The sequence below is a fragment of the Cyprinus carpio genome, chromosome A3, assembly GCF_018340385.1.
Source record: "Cyprinus carpio isolate SPL01 chromosome A3, ASM1834038v1, whole genome shotgun sequence".
NCBI lineage: Eukaryota > Metazoa > Chordata > Actinopteri > Cypriniformes > Cyprinidae > Cyprinus > Cyprinus carpio.
In genome coordinates, this window is record NC_056574.1 from 22,563,593 (window position 1) to 22,584,524 (window position 20,932).

General features: G+C 37.1%; 2 protein-coding genes and 1 long non-coding RNA gene across 6 annotated transcripts; 2 read left to right on the forward strand and 1 right to left on the reverse strand.

Moving 5' to 3' along the window:
• Positions 1 to 1,744: 1,744 nt before the first annotated feature.
• prmt1 (protein arginine methyltransferase 1) lies at positions 1,745 to 6,664 on the forward strand. Of its 2 annotated transcripts, XM_042724171.1 has the most exons (10): positions 1,776 to 1,842; positions 3,041 to 3,136; positions 3,231 to 3,386; positions 3,550 to 3,613; positions 3,745 to 3,887; positions 4,002 to 4,089; positions 4,177 to 4,292; positions 4,402 to 4,552; positions 4,653 to 4,774; positions 5,355 to 6,664. In XM_042724171.1, exons 1-10 carry the CDS (start codon positions 1,816 to 1,818, stop codon positions 5,436 to 5,438), a joined length of 1,047 nt encoding a protein of 348 aa, XP_042580105.1. In that variant the 5' UTR covers positions 1,776 to 1,815; the 3' UTR covers positions 5,439 to 6,664. The 2 variants fall into 2 exon arrangements, with proteins under 2 accessions (XP_042580098.1, XP_042580105.1); XM_042724164.1 differs by having other exon boundaries at positions 1,745 to 1,842; positions 4,002 to 4,292.
• Positions 6,665 to 9,617: 2,953 nt separating this feature from the next.
• On the reverse strand, positions 9,618 to 12,177 carry prl (prolactin-like). The gene is made up of 5 exons (XM_019078806.2): positions 12,078 to 12,177; positions 11,839 to 11,960; positions 11,593 to 11,700; positions 10,381 to 10,563; positions 9,618 to 10,243 (listed from the first exon to the last, which is right to left on the reverse strand). Exons 1-5 carry the CDS (start codon positions 12,175 to 12,177, stop codon positions 10,055 to 10,057), a joined length of 702 nt encoding a protein of 233 aa, XP_018934351.2. The 3' UTR covers positions 9,618 to 10,054.
• A 1,237-nt stretch (positions 12,178 to 13,414) lies between these two features.
• Positions 13,415 to 20,315, forward strand: LOC109061721. 3 transcript variants are annotated; one of them, XR_002012960.2, is made up of 4 exons: positions 13,415 to 13,554; positions 15,561 to 15,687; positions 18,857 to 18,962; positions 20,049 to 20,315. It is a non-coding gene; the product is annotated as an uncharacterized LOC109061721 (long non-coding RNA). The 3 variants fall into 3 exon arrangements; XR_006154849.1 differs by lacking the exon at positions 13,415 to 13,554 and adding an exon at positions 13,670 to 13,777; XR_006154850.1 differs by lacking the exon at positions 13,415 to 13,554 and adding an exon at positions 13,837 to 13,857.
• Positions 20,316 to 20,932: the final 617 nt, after the last annotated feature.

Here is a 20,932-nt window from a genome sequence, read left to right on the forward strand (position 1 = left end):
TGGCTAGTTGCGCTTCTGTCCCCGTCATTCAGTACGCCATTTGTCCGTTCATACGTCAGTCACATTTTATGACCATTTTAATTGGCTTGAAGACAAGGCTGTTGAAAGTATCAAAGTGCAAGTATGTGGGAATGGAGATAAGTTGCTAAGCTAAAAGAGAGGTTGTAAAATACACTAATTAAATCTGACGACTGGTTTTTCATGTTTAAAGCTGATTATTGAAATAGTTTGATACTGATTGTGTGAAGGGGATAAACAAATATTTATATAATCCGAACAATACTTCTCCATCATCTTCCCATCTATCCATCCATCCGTCCAATATCTATCTATCTATCTATCTATCTATCTATCTATCTATCTATCTATCTATCTATCTATCTATCTATCTATCTATCTATCTATCTATCTATCTATCTATCTATCTATCTATCTATCTATCTATCTATCTATCTACCTATCTATCTATCTATCTATCTATCGTTCATTGGTTCGTTCTGTCTTTCCATCCTTTTATCTGCACACTCATTGGTGTCTTGGTATAGCGACTGTTAGAATCAAAATCACATTATTGTGTGAATATGTCAAAAATGTATCTATGCATAAATGTAGACAGAATATTTGAGTTTGTATTTTTACATTATTACACCTTTTTCTTCCATGCAACCAGTCCTCTATGAATTGCCACAAGGAAGCTGGAGCTTACATGGAAGCCCAGCCCATCACAGCAGCTCTTTCAAATGATTTATTAAAGATGATATCATTTGTATTTTATATATTCTACAAAAATAAAAAAAGCCGAGATATTACCTTGGGGGATTCTTGTCGCAGGTAAGGGCTCACCTTACTCAGTAATACAGCAAGGCGGCACCTACTGTATCAGTTTTTTGCAACTAAAATTTTTTTTCCATAATATATTGGATGGTACACGGTAAACTCATATCTATATTTGTTACAATTTATCAGTAAATGCACACTATTCTTAAGGCATCTTCCTTTAACATTAATGCTTAATGTGTAGTAGCATCTCTGGCAAATAGGCTTCTCATGGCTCGGTTTGATTTAAAAGGATAGGTCATCCAAAAATCAGAATTCTGTCACCATGTACTCACCACGTTATTCCAAACCGGACGACTTTTTTATTCTGTAAAACACAAAATAGAAGACATTCTCAAGAATGTTGTGGTTCAAATATTTTTGTCATTTTACATCATTATGATTGTAAGAACAAAAATCACTGGGACATTTTTAAAATATTTTCTCAACTTCTACAGAAAAAAAAAACTACAACTCTAGGGAGACAGGAGGAGAGGCTTTTAATTTTGGAGTTATCTATGTGTCTGTATCTAATGTGCTTATGTTTTTTTTTTCATCTGTTTTACTTTGGTCAATACTCTCTCTATCTCTTTCTCTCGATAGATAGATAGATAGATAGATAGGCCTATACTTTATTATATAGTTTTCTAAAACGTTTTTGTAAACGTATGGTCACTTACATCAGTCCAGTCCTCATAACTAGCTTACCTGTAAACAATGAAATCCTAATTCTCAAATAACCTGTAATTTGTATGAAAGAATAAATTAGTAGTAATAGCGCTACAGTTTGATCCAATGAAAGTCACGTTTCAAAGAGCGGAAAAAAATCCCAAGAAGCTGAGCCTATGACGGAGAGCCGCAAGGAAGTGGGCGGGGCCTACAGCGAATCCCGTGATTGTCGTCCAATCAAATCACTCAGTGAGGGCACGGGGGCGGGAGCAAAACAAGTGTGTTTTACATGAGCTGTGCTGCTGCAGTCGTGGTGGCCAGTTTACCGAAATGGCGGAGACAGCAGACGGAATGGAGGTAAGCTGGAGCTACTCAAGGCCATTTCGCCTACAACACACCCGATGGCAAACATATATTTGCGATAGTTATAATTAATATAGCAACTTTATTTGTTACGCCTAAGCTACGATTAGTAGTCGTTAAACGGGTTTGGTTGCTGCGTATCAGGTGGGTAGAAATGTGCGCACACGCATCTTGAGCATCCATTTTAGCCCGCCGCTAATAATTCATTCATTTAGCATCACGTGTCTGCTATTGCTAATTGGCTAAAACGAGTTAATACTTAGCTTTTTTTTAATGCTACGCGTAACAATTTGATGTAGTATGGAAGTAGATTTAACAGTTTGGTGATATCTGCGTCCTCTTAGCTAACGTTAGCTCCTCGTTCAGCTTATGAGGGTCATTTAGAGCACGCTGGCGGCTGCTTGAGTGACTTATTGTTGGGTAGAAGACCGCATGGGACGGGACACCGCAGCCTGATGGGGCTGAACTACTCCATTTCTACTTATTACAGCTTTGGTCACTATTAATCAGTTATTAGTAACCAGATTGATGTAATTAGCGATGCGGCCAAATAATTTTTTTTTTTTTTTTTTTTTCGCAACCACGTTTTTACCCACGTGTATTTAGTTCAAAAGTTTCAGAGATCTTCTGACTCTATACAACGATTATTCTCATTTAAAAGGAGAGAGTATTACCGCATCTTTTCTTCTCTTGTGAATTAAGAGTCGTGTGGGTAAAAATACTTGAATCACAATTTGAACGGGTTTTAAAGAGGAAATGCTAGTAGTAGTAGTAATAGTAGTGGATTTTGATTGGTCACAGTGGTTTGAAACTTTTGAATCCATTTACCATAAAGGCTTGTTCGTTCAGTGAATCTTTCTACAAGTTACAGTAGATTGTCAAGTGATTCTTTTGTGTTTAGCGAGTATTGAATCTTTTATTCGATTCGTTGCGATGAGTCATGCGTGACCGACACAAGTTTTGTCCTTTGTTAGAATTTGCATATGTATAAATCGGTTAAGACGCCACAAAATGTTTAAGCATTGTACAGAATTCCTCACAGTTAGCAACAAAACAGATTTATCTTTTCATGATAACTTTTCAAAATTGTATTTAACATACAAATGACACTGCCTGATCTTATTAAGCAAAGCCCAGCTCATAGTTTTTCATAGTGTATAATTTTTTTCTTTTTTTTTTCTTTCTTTTATAGGTGTCCCAGGGAGAGAATTCGGCAAAACCTGCAGCAGAAGACATGACCTCCAAAGACTACTACTTTGATTCCTATGCACACTTTGGTATTCATGAGGTACAGTCTTATTGGTTCATCGTGTTTCATGAATAGTGGTACAATTACACCTCTTCATATCTGTGATCAATGTAAACCCATTCTGTGTCCACAGGAGATGCTCAAGGATGAAGTTCGTACTCTGACGTACAGAAACTCCATGTTCCACAACAAGCATCTCTTCAAGGATAAGGTGGTGCTGGATGTGGGAAGTGGAACTGGCATCCTTTGTATGTTTGCAGCCAAAGCTGGAGCCAAGAAAGTTATTGGGGTGAGTGTAAATGTCACCTCATTGTTTTCAACAGCCGAGGTTTTGTTACGGATACTGACTGGTTTAGTTGAATGAGGTTCTCGGCTGTCCTGTCAAGGTGATGGGTAGGTGATCATGCCGTGCTTTTCTCAGATTTTACATTCTTTTGTCACTTGTTCCCCAGATTGAGTGCAGCAGTATATCAGACTATGCTGTGAAGATTGTGAAGGCCAACAAGTTGGATCATAGTAAGAACTTCTCATAGCTCTTGACTTCCTTATTGTTCACAGACGTCACATGCATAGCACATCTTTTGAGCTAAACTTACTGTATCGTGAGTTATGTACCTCAAGTCCTTAACCTCACTTTCCCTGTCCAGTTGTTACCATCATTAAGGGCAAAGTGGAAGAGGTTGAGCTTCCCGTGGAAAAGGTAGACATAATCATCTCCGAGTGGATGGGCTACTGTCTCTTCTACGAGTCCATGCTTAACACTGTCATTTACGCAAGAGACAAATGGCTGGTGGGTGTATGCTAATTTCCTTTTTATAGTGTTGAAGCTGTTCACTATAAAAATTGTGCATGCTGACCATAATTTGATCAATGTTCATGTTGCCGATTTGTTTTTCTATTTTAGCAACCTGATGGCCTGATTTTCCCTGACAGAGCCACGCTCTATGTCACTGCTATTGAGGACCGACAGTACAAGGACTACAAAATTCACTGTACGTGTCAGTCTCTGAATGCATTTGAGGCCTTTTCAGCTGTGTCTGAAATGAGACATTATTTTATTTGTTTGTTTGCATTTTCAGGGTGGGAGAACGTTTATGGCTTTGATATGTCCTGTATCAAGGAAGTGGCCATTAAGGAGCCACTAGTGGATGTTGTTGACCCCAAACAGCTCGTTAGTTCTGCCTGCCTCATTAAGGTTAGTTTACTCCACAAAAATCTGCTCTCAAATTATATCAAGTGTTTGGTTTTTATATAACCCCTGCTCGCTTATTTATTCAACCCTACTGATTCTCTTGGTTCATTAGGAGGTGGACATCTACACAGTGAAGATCGAGGACTTGTCCTTCACGTCACCTTTCTGCCTGCAGGTGAAGAGGAATGACTACATTCATGCGCTGGTAACCTACTTCAACATAGAGTTCACTCGCTGCCACAAAAGGACAGGCTTCTCTACTGGTGAGTGCTGTTTTTGTTTTTTCCCTCTCTATCCCCTTTCACCCTGAGTTTCTTAAATTAGGAATGAACCCTTTAAAAACACAGTGCATTTGTCTTTTAGGCCCAGAGTCTCCTTACACTCACTGGAAGCAGACTGTGTTCTACCTTGATGACTATCTGACTGTGAAGACCGGAGAGGAGATCTTTGGCACCATCAGCATGAAACCCAACGTCAAGAATAATGTAAGCCCCACCTGCACTTAATATTCCAAAATCTATTTTATAATTTTCTATTGTATTACAATAAAATAAGTTTCTAGAAATATGCATACACTACTGTTAAAGTTTTGGCTCCAAGATGTTCTTTATTTAAAAAAAAAAAAAAAACTTTGTCACCAAGTAGTACAGTACTATTAAACTATGGTAAAGAATTTTCTGCAGCCATTATTCTAGTCACATGATCCTTCAGAAATCAGTCTAATAAACAGCATTTGCTGAGGTTTTAATTTTTCAATTTAATAAAATAACTTACTCACCCAAGACTTTTGAATACACACACACGTATAGAATTTTTTTTTTTTTTTTAACTATAACAAGTGATCTCTCTATAGACAGTAGAGCATGGTTGCTGCATATTAGTAGCAGCAATATGAAGATTTTCACTACTTTACAGAATTCATTTTAAAATTAAACCTCTTGAATGTCATAATTTGTCAAATCAGAGAATTTTGGATGTTGGTACAGATCTACACGTGGTTCACATTCCTGACCATTAAGTGGATATTTCGTAATTAAATATTTATTTTTTTCCCCTATTTTCCAGAGAGACCTGGACTTTACCGTTGACCTCGACTTCAAGGGTCAGCTTTGTGAGGTGTCCAAGACTTCAGAGTACAGGATGCGCTAGATTTCTTTAGCATCAGTGTATGTGAGGCAACTCTGAGAGCAGTGCACACTTGTGTGTATGTGTGTGTGAGTGTGTAAAACCATGTACATTATTCCATGACTGTGCATGAGACATTTTTTAGAGATTCTGGTTTACAGAATATTGTCTGACATAAAGGATTTTGAAAGGTTTTGACCCCCCCCCCCCTTTTTTTTTTTTTTCCTCTCTCTCTCTTTAAAATGCACCTAAGGGGACTAAACATGGTGTATCTTTATTGTGCTTTATTCCATCTTGTGTGCAAAATTCCTCTTTGGCCCTGCTTTTTTCAAATTTTAGGTGTACCATCTTGGATGAAATCCCTTGGGTTTATGCATGTACACGTGCACACATGTGCAACTGCTCTCTTTTGCCTGTTTGTCTATGACAACATGTCCTCCATGTATATTTTTCCCCTGCCATGCCAACATGTCTGTGTTGGTCACTGTAAAAAAATTAAATCAGCCACATGTTTTGATATTCCATCTGGTAAAGACAGCATCTTCCATGTAGGTAAAATCAGTCACGTTTCACTGTGGACAGGAGCTCTGCCCAGTCGTCTGTTGAATGAGCCCATATCATTTTGTATTTGTTCTGTACTTGGAGGCAGTTGTTTTGGACCATCACTAGAAGGTGACTCCATTATGCACCATTTGTCTTCTGTGGAGTAACTTTTAATTCATGTAGTGCTCCTATGTCCTCATCTGTAAGCTTTTTTTTGTTTGTTTTTTTGCAATGACTCAATCTGAGGATATTATCGTGTTATGGAAGAGACCGCATAGTAATCTCTTGTGCAACTCTTAGGTGGTGTTAATGAGAACTATTTTAGATCTGTTGATCTTTTTAATGTCATATAGGAAGAATCTGACCGTTTAGTTTAAGCTTATCTGCTGCTCTTTTGCACTGTAAGCACTTAAAACTAAGTTTCTCAGACCCAGAACTACAATTTAATTCCATGGAGGAAAACTTCATACTAAATTTTCCATTCGAGTGCTTTTATTGAAGGTGATGCTTATCCTGTGTTTGAGTAACTTCACATTTGTTCCATATTGTGATCTTCTCATAGTGTTGCTGTGTACTACAGTGTTTTTGTCGAGGGGTGCAAGTTCACATGCCTTGTCTAGCACTGGTTTGGATTATTACCAGGCAGACATTTGTCCACTAGGAATTTTTTTCCCTTCTTTTTTTGAAATAAAAACAAATTAAACATGTTGTTTGTTTTTAATGATTAAAAATGTAAACTTGCTTTTTGTTATCGTTTGATTTTCATTTAAATGTTTATGGAAGCATTTTATATTGGGTCTTTTAGCTGACCATCAAAGTTATTCAAATACTTCAAAAGTTAAGTCTTCTGTATGCTTAATTGATAAAGATGCTTTGAACTGCATAATTAAAATCGAGACTTTTAGGAAATGGCATCACTCCCAAAACACTTTTGTAATGCATACTGTTGTTAATGTTTATGACTTGATTTTCCAATATGCACTTAATTGCTGCAGCTTTTTTTTTTCTTTTTTTTTTTTTGACTGACAGTTGTCAGAAGTTTAATTTATCCAGCAGACCAGTGCAAATACAATATTGCTTTTGAACACATTACAGCTAGCTTGAGGATTGTGAGCTCCAGGTTTTGTAGCTTTGAGCACTTCACTTCTATCTGAATGATGACTGTACAATACAAATATTGAGAAACAGCTTAACTGAAATTTATTGTGCAGCATTTACAATATTTGTGAAAAAAAACCTCTTCAGTAGTCTGACAATTTAAAAACCTGTAATACATGTATGCATTTTAGCAGATGCTTTTATCCAAAGCCAGTTACAAAAGAGGGACAAAATATGGTCAAAGTAGTTTTTTATGAAATAATGAAACTGTTCATGGGGTTTTCCTTAACATTTCCTCCCTTCCAACTTCTGCCCAATGGTAGCTTGTGTGTTTTTGCTCTATATTTTCTTGAAGTGTCTTGCTTCTGCTCAAATCTCACCCTCCATTCTACATCTATGCTGGTGGTACTCATATTTTCTTTAAGACTCCTCTCCTTGAGGATTCAGCTGATTTTGCTCTCTGTTGTAGCCTCTCACCATTCATTTTATGATGATTTTCTGCTCTTTGTTTCTTGTTTTCTCCTTGTTGTCTCCCTGTATTTGCATCGATTTGCATTTGGTCCAGCAAATAAACCATAACAGTGCCTCCTATGATGCTGTCTATCTGTTGTCTCAGTGGTTCCAGCAGCTGTGCTTCTCTCAGCCTTTGGCTCTGATTGTAAAGTTCCAAGTGTTTTTCTTCTTTGAAGCTCAGCTTCTCTGGTTTACATCTCCTTCCTAGTGGCATCAACTTTAGGGATAGTTCACCCCACTAGCGTAGCCAGAAAAGAGACTCCAGGTGTCCATCAGAAAAACTGGGTGTTCCACATTTATTGTCAGATTAATGTGCAAAAAACCCCAACTCTGCATATCACTAACGTTACAGAATAGACTTGGCTGATTTGTAAAACTACACTCAGGCTCGCAACATAACCATAAACTATATAAAATGTAATACATGGATGCGCTGTTTTATTTCAAATCAAAGCTAAATGTAGAAACAGTGCATCCTTGTGGCGCAGATAACACAGAAGAGCAGACAGTGATAATGAGAGACACACAGGAGACCGCTGACAAAGGAATTATTGAATAAAGTCATTATTTTTGTTTTCTTCGCTTACAAAAAGTGTTCCCGTTGCTTCATATAACCCAGATTACACGTCTGATGGCAGATGGAGTATTCTGATGATGACTTTTCATGCCTTTTATGGACCTTGACACTGTTATTTACTTGGCAGTCTATGGGACAGTCACAAGCCTCCCGGTTTTCATCCAAAATATCTTAAATTGTATTCCGAGTACAAACGGAGCTTTTACGGGTTTGGAACGACATGGGGGTAAGTGATTAATGACAAAATTTTCATTTTGGGATGTAGTATCCCTTTAATAGTGCCTGTAACCATACAGCCTATGAATGAATGAATTTTATAAATTTTTTAATTAAAGAGAACTTAGAGAGCGTGGGCCGCTTTTGGTGCTTGAATCTGTACTTCAATAATAATACGCTATAAGTTAAAATATTTTTTTCTCTATTTATTAACTTACAATAGTGAAAGACTTCTTCCCTCAGGCAGATTGCATGTTTCTTGAATAGCTGGATGTGCTCATGATCAGTCTGCATTTGCTCAAACTGATTTGCGCGAGCGACTCGGACAGAGGAGTGCGCTTGGTCTCAAAGCCTTCCTCGAAAGACTATGTTCGCAAATGAAACCCTGATTTGTGCAGAAAGAATGATCACTTATCAATTGAGAATTTGTTACTCGTATGGTCTGTTGGTCATATGGTGTATGCCTGCGAATACGGAGGTGACAAACTGCGTTCCGTTTAGCTTTCATACCCGAACGATTGGCAGCTTGGCAGCCCTAACGTTACCTGCTGATGCCGGGCCAGTGGATGGAGAAACATCCTCATCCTAGTTAGCCCTAGCTGTCCATCAAGACAAGGTTTTTTATTAAATAAATTAAGCAGGGAGCTCTGCAACATATTGCTATCCTAGCAAGGTTTAGTCAAAATTGTCTCTGTCGTTTATAACGGGGATGATGCGCGGCAAACGTCTCCCAAGACGCTGGGGTCACACGTCACAGTCAGCGGCTGTCTGCGGATTGGTTGGCAGTCCGAATGTAGGAAGATTTTTTTTTTTTTTTTTTTTTTTTTTATGAAAATCACTTACAATTTAAATTACATTTTAAGAAATATATATATATTCAGCAAGTTCCAAGCTGCAGGAATTTATGTGGCTGGTAAGTACGGAGCCCGGGAGGTCACCTGTAGGAGAAAAAAATGCAATCCGTGCGCTCAAATTTTGTAAACCGTACCTTCGGTTTTTGAATCTGTACCCACAAATTCATAATCCGTGCGCACACTTTCGCAATCCGTTCCCTCGGATACAGCTGGATAAAACAAAAAATTTAAAACTGTCTTTGTGTGTGTGTGTGTGTGTGTGTGTGTGTGTGTGTGTGTGTGTGTGTGTGTGTGTATACACACTTATTCTGTGTATATGTTCACATTTGTGTGGGAAGTGCTAGAGAATTTTATTTTAAATTCCTTTTCCATGCATACATTTTTTTTCCTCATGAGTCAATATAAATCTGCATTATAGAAATTTATTGACATTGGTGCAAAGCTTTAAATATCACATTACAGAAGATAATGTTAAAATAACTGTGTTAACCATCCAACATAACTGCCTTAATAAATACAATTTAGTTACTCTAGTCAAACATTTCAATATACGATGCATTTATTCATCATACAATATCACTGCACTCAGACATTTTGCATAACCTGGCTGTTTTTCAATTTTCACATTTTTAAAATTAATTTATTTTGGTGTCTTTTATCTTTGAGATTAGAGTAATCTATGATGTTGGTCCAGGTATTTATTCAAGCAAATCAAATATCTATATCTTTGAAGCAACCAATAAAGACCATATTTTACCATTTGATTTTCAAATCACTCACAGCTCTGCCATTTTAACTTAACATCCACACTGAGAGAAGCAGAGCACAGCATTTCCACTCTAACACATCTCAGGTCTCTTCTTGGCTGCCCGACAGCGGAGAACTTTGAGGAAACTGTCAATTTTGTGGGAGTCCCTGCGGAAACAGGACAGCAGGAAATGGAAATTGACAAGTCGAGAAGTTTTATCCTGGCCAAGGCTGCTGGTGTAAAAAGGGAGAGAGGACAGGTTGTCTGAAGATGAGCCCATCTGTAGAGAAGAAAACACGGACAGGGACGATGTATAAACCAACCTTGCTTAAAAAGATTTCTTTCAATATTTTGAATAACTTCATATTGCCCTCTTCCAATCAACATTCACAATATATGCACTGTGAGTACAATCACCTTTTGAAAGACGTGCTCCAGACCTGCTCCCAGGCTGTTGATGTTGTCCTGCAGCTCTTTGGTCTTGCTGTCAATGGTGTTGCGTTCTGGATGTGCCAGGCTGGATGCCTCAGAGGAGAGAAGGGCGAGGGGATCAGACCATGCCAGCAGCAGAGACCGAGCCAAAGACAGCAGCTCATCCTCCTGCACAAACAATCAGATAAAACTTCACTCACTACTGGTCTGTTTCTTCTGCAACTACAAATGTGACCACAAGTGGGAGATGTTTGTCACTTCACATTGAAAGTTCACCCCATAAATATGTAAATTCATGTTGTTCCAAATCCATAAGACTTTGAACCAATGAGGTCACACACATTTGTGATTCTGCAAGAAGTACAGCTGAGCTCATATGTATTATTGTTTAATGTGCTCTATATGTGTTTTGAGTATTGTTCATATTTGAATAAAAACCTAAATTAAATCTGTTCATCATGTGAAGTGATGCCGTTTCTTTAGAGGACTTGGATTAAACAGCTCGATTTATATGGATCAAAGTTTTGGTCGAATGAACTTTCAATGGAGGGACAGAAAGCTCTCGTGGTTCATTAAAAATATCTTCTTTTTTGTTTTGAGGATCAACTAAAGTCTAATGGGTTTGATCAATGGTGAGTAAATGACAGAATTTTCATTTTTGTGTGAAATATGCTGAAAATAGGTTGGATTGAGACTGAATGAAAAAAAAAAAACCTATGAGAACTTCACATGTTTGCAAGCTTTATAAAGTATTTATAGTATGTATAGATACATTTGCATCATAGTATCACGTTTTTGTATTTTTGTATATTTTGTTGTATATAAAATATAATAGTTATAACAACAATTAAGTAATGTATTTTTTCTATTTCTATTTTTTTAAAAATATGCTGTATAATATTTAATATTTTTAATTATAAAAATCAAATCAAATAATAGAATAATAAAAAAGCTGGAAAACACTCTCAGAAATAAAGGTACGAAAGCTGTCACGGGGCGGTCTCTTTTCATATTGGTACCTTAAAGGTAGCCTACATATTAGTACCTAAAGTGTCGATATTAGCGCCTGAAAGATACAAAAGTGTACCTTTTGAAAATAAACTGCCCCAGTGACAGCATTCATACATTTTATTTTCTGAGAGTGTAGGAGAAATAATTTTTGCATTTGATAGAGATGGATGAGTTAAAATTACTTACCGGTATTTTCAAGGCTTGGTCTTTGTCATTGGGAATCTGAAGAGAGGAAGTGTGGCACATCGATGGACGAGGCATCATTACCCTACCAACAGGAGGAAAGTGAGAATCCTGTGGATGAAAGCAAGGTTAATATCTAACAACCAATCAAATCAATGAAATAAATATCTGTTTGGATAAAACTCAAGTCACATACTGCAAATAAGTGATTGTGCATATAACACCAAACACGTTTACAAGGGTACTGACCAGGTCATTGGTGAGAGAAGTGCTGAGAGAGTGGAGTTTGTCTGAAAGTTGAGAGGCTCGCTCCAGTAAATCATTCAGACCGACACCATTGATATATAAAAACGAACAAATAAGAACAGAAAATAAAAAACGAGAAGTAAAGAAGAGAAAACAAAAATAACAGTATGGTCATCTGAAGTCTAGTAAGTATGAACAGAAAATAGAAAAGGGGATGTTATGAGGAATGGAGGAGTGCTTACCTGCAAAGTATAGTCTAGATCCTTGAGTCATTTTAACTGTTTTCTTTATCTCTCGCTTGAATCTTTGCAGTCTGATTTCCTCTCTTGAGCTCTCTGTCATTTTCTTCCCATTATATAGGCCTGCACTTCTTGGTCCTCTCATTTGCATATGCAATGAGTCTTGCACTCCAGGTGTATTAGTAAAACCTTGAAACTAATGAAAAACATTGATTTGAGGGTTTGGCTGATCAATGTTTATGAGCTATTTGAGTAGATACAGGATACAAGAGCGCAAACATCAGATGATGTACCAGGTAAATAAAAGGAACCCTCCCCCCCCTTTAATTACTTTTGAATATACAGATGATATTTGCCACGTTTGATGATTTGTGTGCCTACGGTTTTTTCTAAAAGTGTGTTTTTGTGTGATGCTGTTATTTTAGGATCTTCAGGGTGTCTGAATGGAAAAACAAGTTGATTCTAAAAGACTGCACCACTATCAGAATCAGAAAAAGTTTGTGGAAAAGTGGAATTTTGTTTTGGACACAGAATATTACAATGCAGAAAAAAGGTACAGACAGTTTAAGGTAATAAAGTGAAATATAGCACTAATAATAATCATTAATAATAATAACTATATGGTAATAAAAAATAGAGAAAAAAATACCAGTAGACAGAATTATGAATGTGCAAATGTGCTATTTACAGATGTACAGATTTGAGAAGTTATTTAGGGGTTGATTTTCCGAGCTCTTTTCTTCACAATGGAGATTACAACGTGTACCACCCATTCACTCAGCCACATGCCATTTAAAGAAAGTCTAGCCCTACACACGAGAGACCCTTCCCCCAGCAATGAGAAAACACTTACTTGTCATGTCCTGCTGTGAACTGAGAGCTTTTTAACCCTTTTTGTTTCTTTTCATTTCTTGTTTTTTCATTTCTGAATGTGCTAATTGAGACCAATTCTTACGAAAGTTTCTTGTTCCCTTCATTTTTCTGACTTAATAGTTAGTTACAGTGTGTGACCCTACAGAGCCTTGAAATAACAGGCCTTTTGTAACATTTTGTGTAATGGTGTTAACATTAATTTATCCATTCATTCTTACGAAAATTAACCATGCATTTATTGTAGCCTAGTAAAAGTGTACCCATGTTTTTTTGGCGTAGCCTATTGATTACCATTTGTATAACCACAGTTTTATTACAAATAACATGGTTAAACTATGGTTAGTGCAGCAAAACCATGGTTTAACTAGTAGGCTAGCCAGTTTTTTTTTTTTTTTTAATTTAATTAAATTTGACCAACTCCTAAAACCTCTGTTAATATAATAGTATTGTATTCTCATGTCTCCGCTGTATTGGGGCGTTCCTCCTCCCTCAAGACTCCACGAGAAGAGGCGTGGATCCAGTAGCTATTAATGCGCGTTCCAGTTCAAAAATATTCATTTTGTTTTTCAGGTAAATCTTGCCACATCCTTCCGGACTGCAGACCTAGGTAAAGTAATTGGTTGACATTTTATGCTAATTTAATTAACCACACTTTAGCTCGTTGACAGCAGTGTAAATGCATATGGATGTGGGTTGAGTGTTTAGAGAACATGACGTTCTTCTGGTCGGAAGGTCGCCGTTAAATAGCCCCGGGATTTTCACATGCGCGTTAAGCTTTCAGTCGTTTCTTTCTACAGGTTGTATCGCGTATCTTGATTTAGACATACAAGGTATGCTTAACTTTTCTACTGTCCGTCGAGGAGGTGGGCTGATGCTGCAGAGATCCGCAAAAGTTTCAGACCTTTAGAAAGTAACTAACAGCTATGTTTGTGTTGCAGTTAAATGTATCCACATGCTCACGGACACAATCATTAGGCTGCGTTTTAAAAGTAGGCCTAGAGTAATACAAAGATAGGTAAACTTCACCAATTTGATTTTAATGATAGGCTACAGGCATTTGAGCCTTGATAATAATTTAGTTTATTCAGAGAACATAATGCAATAATAATAATAATAATAATAATACAAAACGCACACTACAATAAAACTGCAATAAAGAGGTTACAGATTATTCTAATAAATATTTTGTAAAACTTTCACATAGCCTACTTCACATATTTTGTCCCGCGGAATTTCAGTTTATTGTAATAGGCCTACATCCAACCCTAACTAAGTAAATGTAATTTAGACTTTATGAAATTAGTTATTAACCACATTTGAAAGGATTAGATAGATTGTTTTTTAAAGTTATGTTTCTGATTTAGTCTACGACTAGCGCTTCTTGACTTTGAAGGGGTCAAAAAAACAGTTTGAACAGATGAGGGGGCGGTGAGCAGTGAATGAATCTTATCTGCCGTCGATGAATAGTGGCCTATGTTGTAACAGCTTGGTTTTTTATTCAATTTTCTTTCGAAAACCTAAATGTATATAGGTTACTATATTACATTTATTATTAAAACCTATATTAAGTGACCACTATTGTGAATATTGGTTCAAATGTGACCCCCTCAATGTCTCTGGTTAATTTTTCTGGCAGCAAAACTGTTGAAAGCCAAATTGGTTTGCTTGATTATTAGCTTATAGTCAGTCAGGCTGGGAGACCAACATGTTGTTGACCAACTAAACCTACTGAAGGATGGGATATTAATTCAAATTTAAAATGTATTCATATAGAAATAGCCATTGTATTTTAATTAACTATATATGATATCCATTAAGATCGTTTGGGTTTAGTGAATGTAGTGCACAACTCAAAAAAATAAAAGTTTAAAGGGAAAGTTATATGTGATGAGCTCTAAAGTGGCTGGTGGTGATGCTTTTAGTTAAAAAAGGGGTCACACCTGAAAATATTCATATTTAATTCCTTAATTAATCTGCTACTTCTAAATAGTGTACATAAATGTAAATATGGGGGAAGTAAGCCTTTGTTTTTAATTTTAAAGGCAGAAGTTTAAAAAAGACAGGAAGATTGTAAAATGTGTTAATTTAAATGTTTTCATTTAACAATTTTATGTTTATTTATATATTTCGATTTTATTATGTAGTTACTAAAGTATTTAAGAAAACAATAAAAAAGGAAATTGGATGTAATTTAAATGATACTGCTTTTATATGAATATAAAGAAAAGAAGTGTAAAGTGGTGCACGTCATGAAAACATGTTTCCATTAGGGGGCATCCATGCACAATCCAAGAAATAGTGCAGCTTTTCTGTTTAAATGGTCTGAATGAAAGTTAAGTTTCTCTGCATACTTTCCATTCTCTCAGTACACTTCATTACACACTGTTGGTTTAGGTGCAGAAAGTAATTTGCTTTTAGCATTTGAAGCACCATACCTTTAAAATGCTTTTTTTGCTGAATAAGGTTGAACCCGTTCAAACTTTTGCTCGTGTACATATGTGCAATCTCACGTTCCCACCTCCTTCCTCCCCCCGTGTACTATGTACACTCCCCCTCCCTCTTGCCGACTCTAACTCTCCATTCTCTCTTTTTCTCCTGCACATGTAACCACAGGAGCGCACGGAGCAGGCACGCATACACACCAACCCCATAGAACCATGTCAGACTCAGAGACTGCAGCTCCTGCCGAGACCCCTGTCCCAGCACCCTGTGTGGCCATCAAGGCAGATTTAGACAAATGGTAAGTAGCAGTCTGGAGTAGCAGTCATGTATGGTCCATGATACCGGTCCGTTGCATCTCTGTATGGACCGAATGAAAATTTGTTAAATTCCTATGCTCCAACATGTAGATTTATTCCTACATGGATTTATTGTAGCTTGTAATTAGTTAGAATCATGCTGGGATTGGTGATATTCAGTAGAATTATGATACGCAGTGTATTGTGCATCGTGATGGTGATCCAAAATGGAGGGAAGGAGGAACCTTCCGCCAAATGTGAGGTGGAAGGTTCGCACAGAGGGATTCGGTATTTTTAATAAGATGTAACTTGATTAAATTTTTTGAGTTTTGTAAATGGTTTGATTGGTGTCAGTTTGATCTGAGTTGGCAGCAGCATTGGGGCCGCTCATTAAGAGCATTCTGGGATTTTTCTTCAACTTCAGTTCTTCCTCACGGCTGATTGGCTGTTGGGAATGTGTCTACATCATACTTTCCCATCTCGCTCATTCTGCCATCCCTGATTTCCTCTCTCAGTCTTCACAATTTCTGTCCCCGCTGCCTCCCTGGCCTCGCTTTGCCATGTTTGAGTTTTGACCACTTAAATGAGAGGGAATCACTGATGATGGCGGATGAACCTTTTCTCCGTTTTTCCCTGCCCTCCCACTAACAGGTTTTGCTGGTTTTATATCCTGCAAATTAAGGAGATTGTGCCCAGTGGTCACCTTCATTTACATCAGTGTTTCTCAACTCACCTCCCAGGATGTTTTAGATGTCTTAATATTCATACACCAAGAAGATGATGAGATGAATCAGGTGTTTTAATTAGTGAGACATCTAAAACATCCTGGTAGGTGGATCTGTAGGTCTGGAGTTAAAAAAAAAAAACTGCTTCACAGGATATAAACCAAACAAAATCCACTAGTCCAAAAAGAATTGGTGGGAGGGCAGGAAAAAAAAAATAGAGAAAAAGGTGCATCTGTGAACATGAATAATTTCCTCTCACATGAGCAGCCACTGCTCAAAAATGACAAAGCAAGGCTGGGGGGCTGCAGGGACAGACATGGAGAAAACTGGCGGGAAAAAGATGGATTGGCAGAATTGTTAACAGTTAAAACAATATTAGCAGGTCAGTTTGTCATTGAGCTTTCTGTAATCATTTTGACCAGCAACTTGCATGACTAGCTGAATGTCTAACCATACAGAAGGCGGACCTTTGAGTAATGTACACCACACTGGTATTTATAGTGCCATCATACATGGTAATGTATAGATGTGTGTGTGTCTGTCATCCATTATACAACATGACATGTACTATTCACTGGATCACTTTACACATGGTCTAAGTATGTCACAGTGGCCATTTTGTCAATTTTTTTTTTGTCATGGGCTCATCATGGGCTTTAAAACCAGAAGAGGATTAATGTTACAGGTTCAACCCTAGAATCTAGCAGTTATTCAATGGGAGGATGCATCTGGTTGCTTGTTGTGGAACATGTGTAAAATCTCTTTTTGCTGCTTTCTGGCAACGTGAATCTGTGACTTTATGACCTTGAGATGTTTTAAAGTCTGTAACGGAGTTGACATTCAGCCATTTTGTCCTATAGGGTGTCCTTTCAAGAATGTCAATGCAAATTACAAGTTAATCTTTCACACTTTAAGCAGATATTTTCCTTCCATTTGTGTTAGCATGCCTGCTCTTGTAGTGGATGGAATGCAATGTTCTAGTTTTGAAGCTCCCCTCAGGGTAAACAGTGTTACTTAATCTAGCAATAAACAAAAGCATCTGGTTTATCAACATAGGATAGCTTTGTTATAGTAGCACCATGTGGAGATGAATCAATTCCATATGGATTCAGTATTTATTGATTCTAGTTGAATTATTCTTGAGGTCAAGTAAAATTATTTCCTGTTTGTTGTGTTTAAGATCAGAGCACTCCTGAGCCGTGCCTTTTTCCTTTTGCATTATATATGTGGAGGACTGGCCATCTTGTGAATTATTCAGTCTTAATTTGGGGAAGGTGATCATCCCTTTCCCATTTGTCTGTTGCTTTTTGCTATCATTTTAATTTCACACCTCCAAGACTGACAGATTTCAATATTTGACTGGCAAATAACCATGGTTTGGTTAATTTAATGCACATTTTAAGATCAATTTATCTATATCTTTAAAAGAACAGTTCAGCCAAAAATGAAAATTCTGTCATCATTTAATCACACTCATATCATTTCAAACCGTTTTGTTTCTGCAGAACACAAAAGATAATATAGGGAAGAATGACTAGAAACTTTTTTTGTGATCTCTAATTTTTGGTTGTTGAGGATTAGGACACAATCTAGCCCTAACTGTTTTTTTGTCCAGCAGAAGGCAGCTTATCTCGCACTGTTGATTGTCTTGTGCTTCACAATGGTCCATTCTTCATGTCTTCTCTCTGAATCTAGTATTAGTATTATAATGGCTGCATATGAAGAGGAAATGCCCTTGGCTAGTGAAATCCCCCCAAACATCCTTACACCTACGTCACCTGGCTCGTCAGATCCAGTCTGAATAAGGCGCTTTATATTTAAATAGACCAGCTGTGTGTTACATCAGCGCTCACTGAGAGAAAGAGAGGGAGAGCGTGCGAGATGCAGCAGATGATCTGTGGGGGAGGGAGGACTAAAATCATTTTCTATGCAGGGGAGAGACTCTTTTCCTCATAAGTCACGACATCTCCCTCTTTAAGCAGTAGGCATGTTTCCTTTCCATTACCTGCTTGCTTTGTCACGTGATTCTAGGGCTCTATCAGTCACTCATTCAGCTGGATTATCCACCTCCCTCTTTTTGCATCTCTTCTCCACTTTGCGCTGTCATTCCAACCCTCGTTTTCACTCCATCACTCTAATGCAGTGTGGCAGTGTCTGCCATGGTTGGTGTAGAGAGGCTCAAATAATCTCACTCATACAAATGCGTACATACTGTCTCATTCAGTCCCAGCAGAATCTGGCCTATTGTGAGTACTCAGCAGAAACTAAAGACACAACCAAAGTTATGTAACGTCTTTACAGTGTGTGGTACAGAAACTTCATGAAGTCATGTGTGTTTCAGAAAGACAAATCTGCATTTTTGTGTTGTGTATATGGGATATGTTGATGTGAATCAGCAAGTGTATATGTGTGCTGGAGTAATGACTGTGTTTCCTGTGTGCTACAGTATAAAGGAGAGTGGTGAGGAAGCGTGTAAGGAGCTAATGGAGGCGTTTGCTGCCTGTGTGAAGAGCAATGCTGAGGCGTCATGAGGAGCTCAACATGCAGGAAAAGTAATGCACATTCACTTGCTTTATTCCCTTTTACTTGGTCAGACATGTACTTTATTCATGTCAGTTCAGCATTTCCATCATGTATATGTTTTCTTTTCTAAAAGTGAATATGGCTGACTGGTCAGTATTTCACATAAGATTGGTATGTTCTAATAATTTAGGATGCACAGTTATGGGTGAGAAGAACCAATAAATGGTTGATATTTAATACAACTCTGTATTACTTTGTCTACATAGATTAAAAATAAATCAAAAAATGTAAATGATTTTTTTTTAAATGTATTAAGTGAAGGCAACGGAACTTTTTTTGAGATTATCTGAGGATTAAATTGAACTGTTTTTATAAAATTATGTTGTTAAAGATAAGTGAATGAATACTGTATCATGGAAAATGTAATCTAAATGTAATGGAGGAAATGAGCATGCAAAAATAAATATCTAACATAGACTATAATGTTAAATTATATTTATTTTAAAATAATACAATCTTATTTAAATTTCACTGTAAAAATTGAGTCAACTTCAATTTTACTTCAACTTCAACTTTTTTTTTAATTCACTGCCTTAAAATTCTGTTAACTTGACAATTAATTTCTTGTTGAAATTTATTTTAGAGTGTTGTCAACCGTTACTTTATTTGACTTAGGTATTATTAACTAGTCCAGTCAACAAATGTTTATGATTGTAACAAGTGAAACCATGTCAAGTGGAAAAATATTTATTTTAATATTCCTAATATTAGTGTCATGGTTTCTGATAGTTTGGACTTTGTTTTAAATTCCTGTCATTTTAGTTTGAGTTATATTATTGTCTGTACCTCACGTTCTGCTGTTTTTGGATTACCTGTTCTACAGTGTTTGTGGAATAAATACACAATTTGGATTTGCCTTCTTCGTGCCCCTTTACTACAATCTTGCAGCACTGTGACAATTAGCTGTTAATTTAACTGTTTAAACTTATAAGCACATTTGTTATGCTCTCTTTGTTTTAAGGTTGCCTTGTGGTAGCTTCCTGAGCAAGACAACTTTTTTCATTGTCATTTGAAATTTATGATTTTTGATTCTCCGTATTGCTGTTTGTTTTCAGGGGTTTACTGCACTGAGTCCTCCACCTTCCCAGCATTCCCTGCAGCTCATGGCACTGGACTAAATGATGGGGTTTGGGGCAGCAGAGACTATATTTGTGTCTCTTCCCTTCTCTACCCCCCTGTGAACCTCAAATGGATTTCTCCAACCACCATCCTCCCCTCCCCGTTTGTGGCTGATTGTATTGATCTGTAGAGTTTGAGTGTTGATGTAAATGATGCATCTCAGATGCTTTCAAAATGGAATAAAGATTTTAAAAATGGTTCAACATTTGTAACTAACTGAATTTGTTTCACAATGTTTGTTTTAGTTTTAAAGTAAACTCATTAAAAATGGCTTTCATTAACTTGTTTAGCAGATCCCGTCTTGCCAAAAGTGCCGTCTGATAAGTCCCTGTGGTTTTATTTAGATACAAGTTCAAAACTTTAAGGTGGATGTAGTGAAGTGGATTGTAGGCAAGGATTATGCAGGCTTCTGTAATGGGTTTAGGTGAACTAAAGTAGGAGATTAAGCTTTCCAATGTCACTACTCTAAACACCTTACTTTGTCTCATTAAGAGGCACATAAATACACCCACTCAAATCCCCAAATGCACTTATCTCATCAGGCAATCAATCAATCAGATCTTAGGCTCTTTCATGAGCTGATCTATTAGCAAACAAGCTAGAAGTGTTAAGACTTGTAACCAAGAATAAAAATCCTCAGGGTTTGGACTATGCTCACACATTGCAACACAATGCTTTGGGTCATTTAAACTGTATAAAACAAGATATCCAAGCTAATTATCAATGCAAAAGCCTTGTCACACCGATTTTAACGCTTGCATAAGCAGAGAGAACAGTTGGATGATGATGTCTCAATGAATCATTGATCAAATGTGATCAT

Coding starts and splice junctions, on each gene's coding strand:
- prmt1 (XM_042724164.1), top strand. CDS start 1,816: ATGGCGGAGACAGCAGACGGAATGGAG. Junction 3,137..3,230: donor CACACTTTGGTATTCATGAG/GTACAGTCTTAT, acceptor CTGTGTCCACAG/GAGATGCTCAAGGATGAAGT. Junction 3,387..3,549: donor GAGCCAAGAAAGTTATTGGG/GTGAGTGTAAAT, acceptor CTTGTTCCCCAG/ATTGAGTGCAGCAGTATATC.
- prl (XM_019078806.2), bottom strand. CDS start 12,177: ATGACAGAGAGCTCAAGAGAGGAAATCAGACTGCAAAGATTCAAGCGA. Junction 11,961..12,077: donor ATCTAGACTATACTTTGCAG/GTAAGCACTCCT, acceptor CTCGTTTTTTAT/TTTCTGTTCTTATTTGTTCG. Junction 11,701..11,838: donor CTTCTCTCACCAATGACCTG/GTCAGTACCCTT, acceptor TTTCATCCACAG/GATTCTCACTTTCCTCCTGT.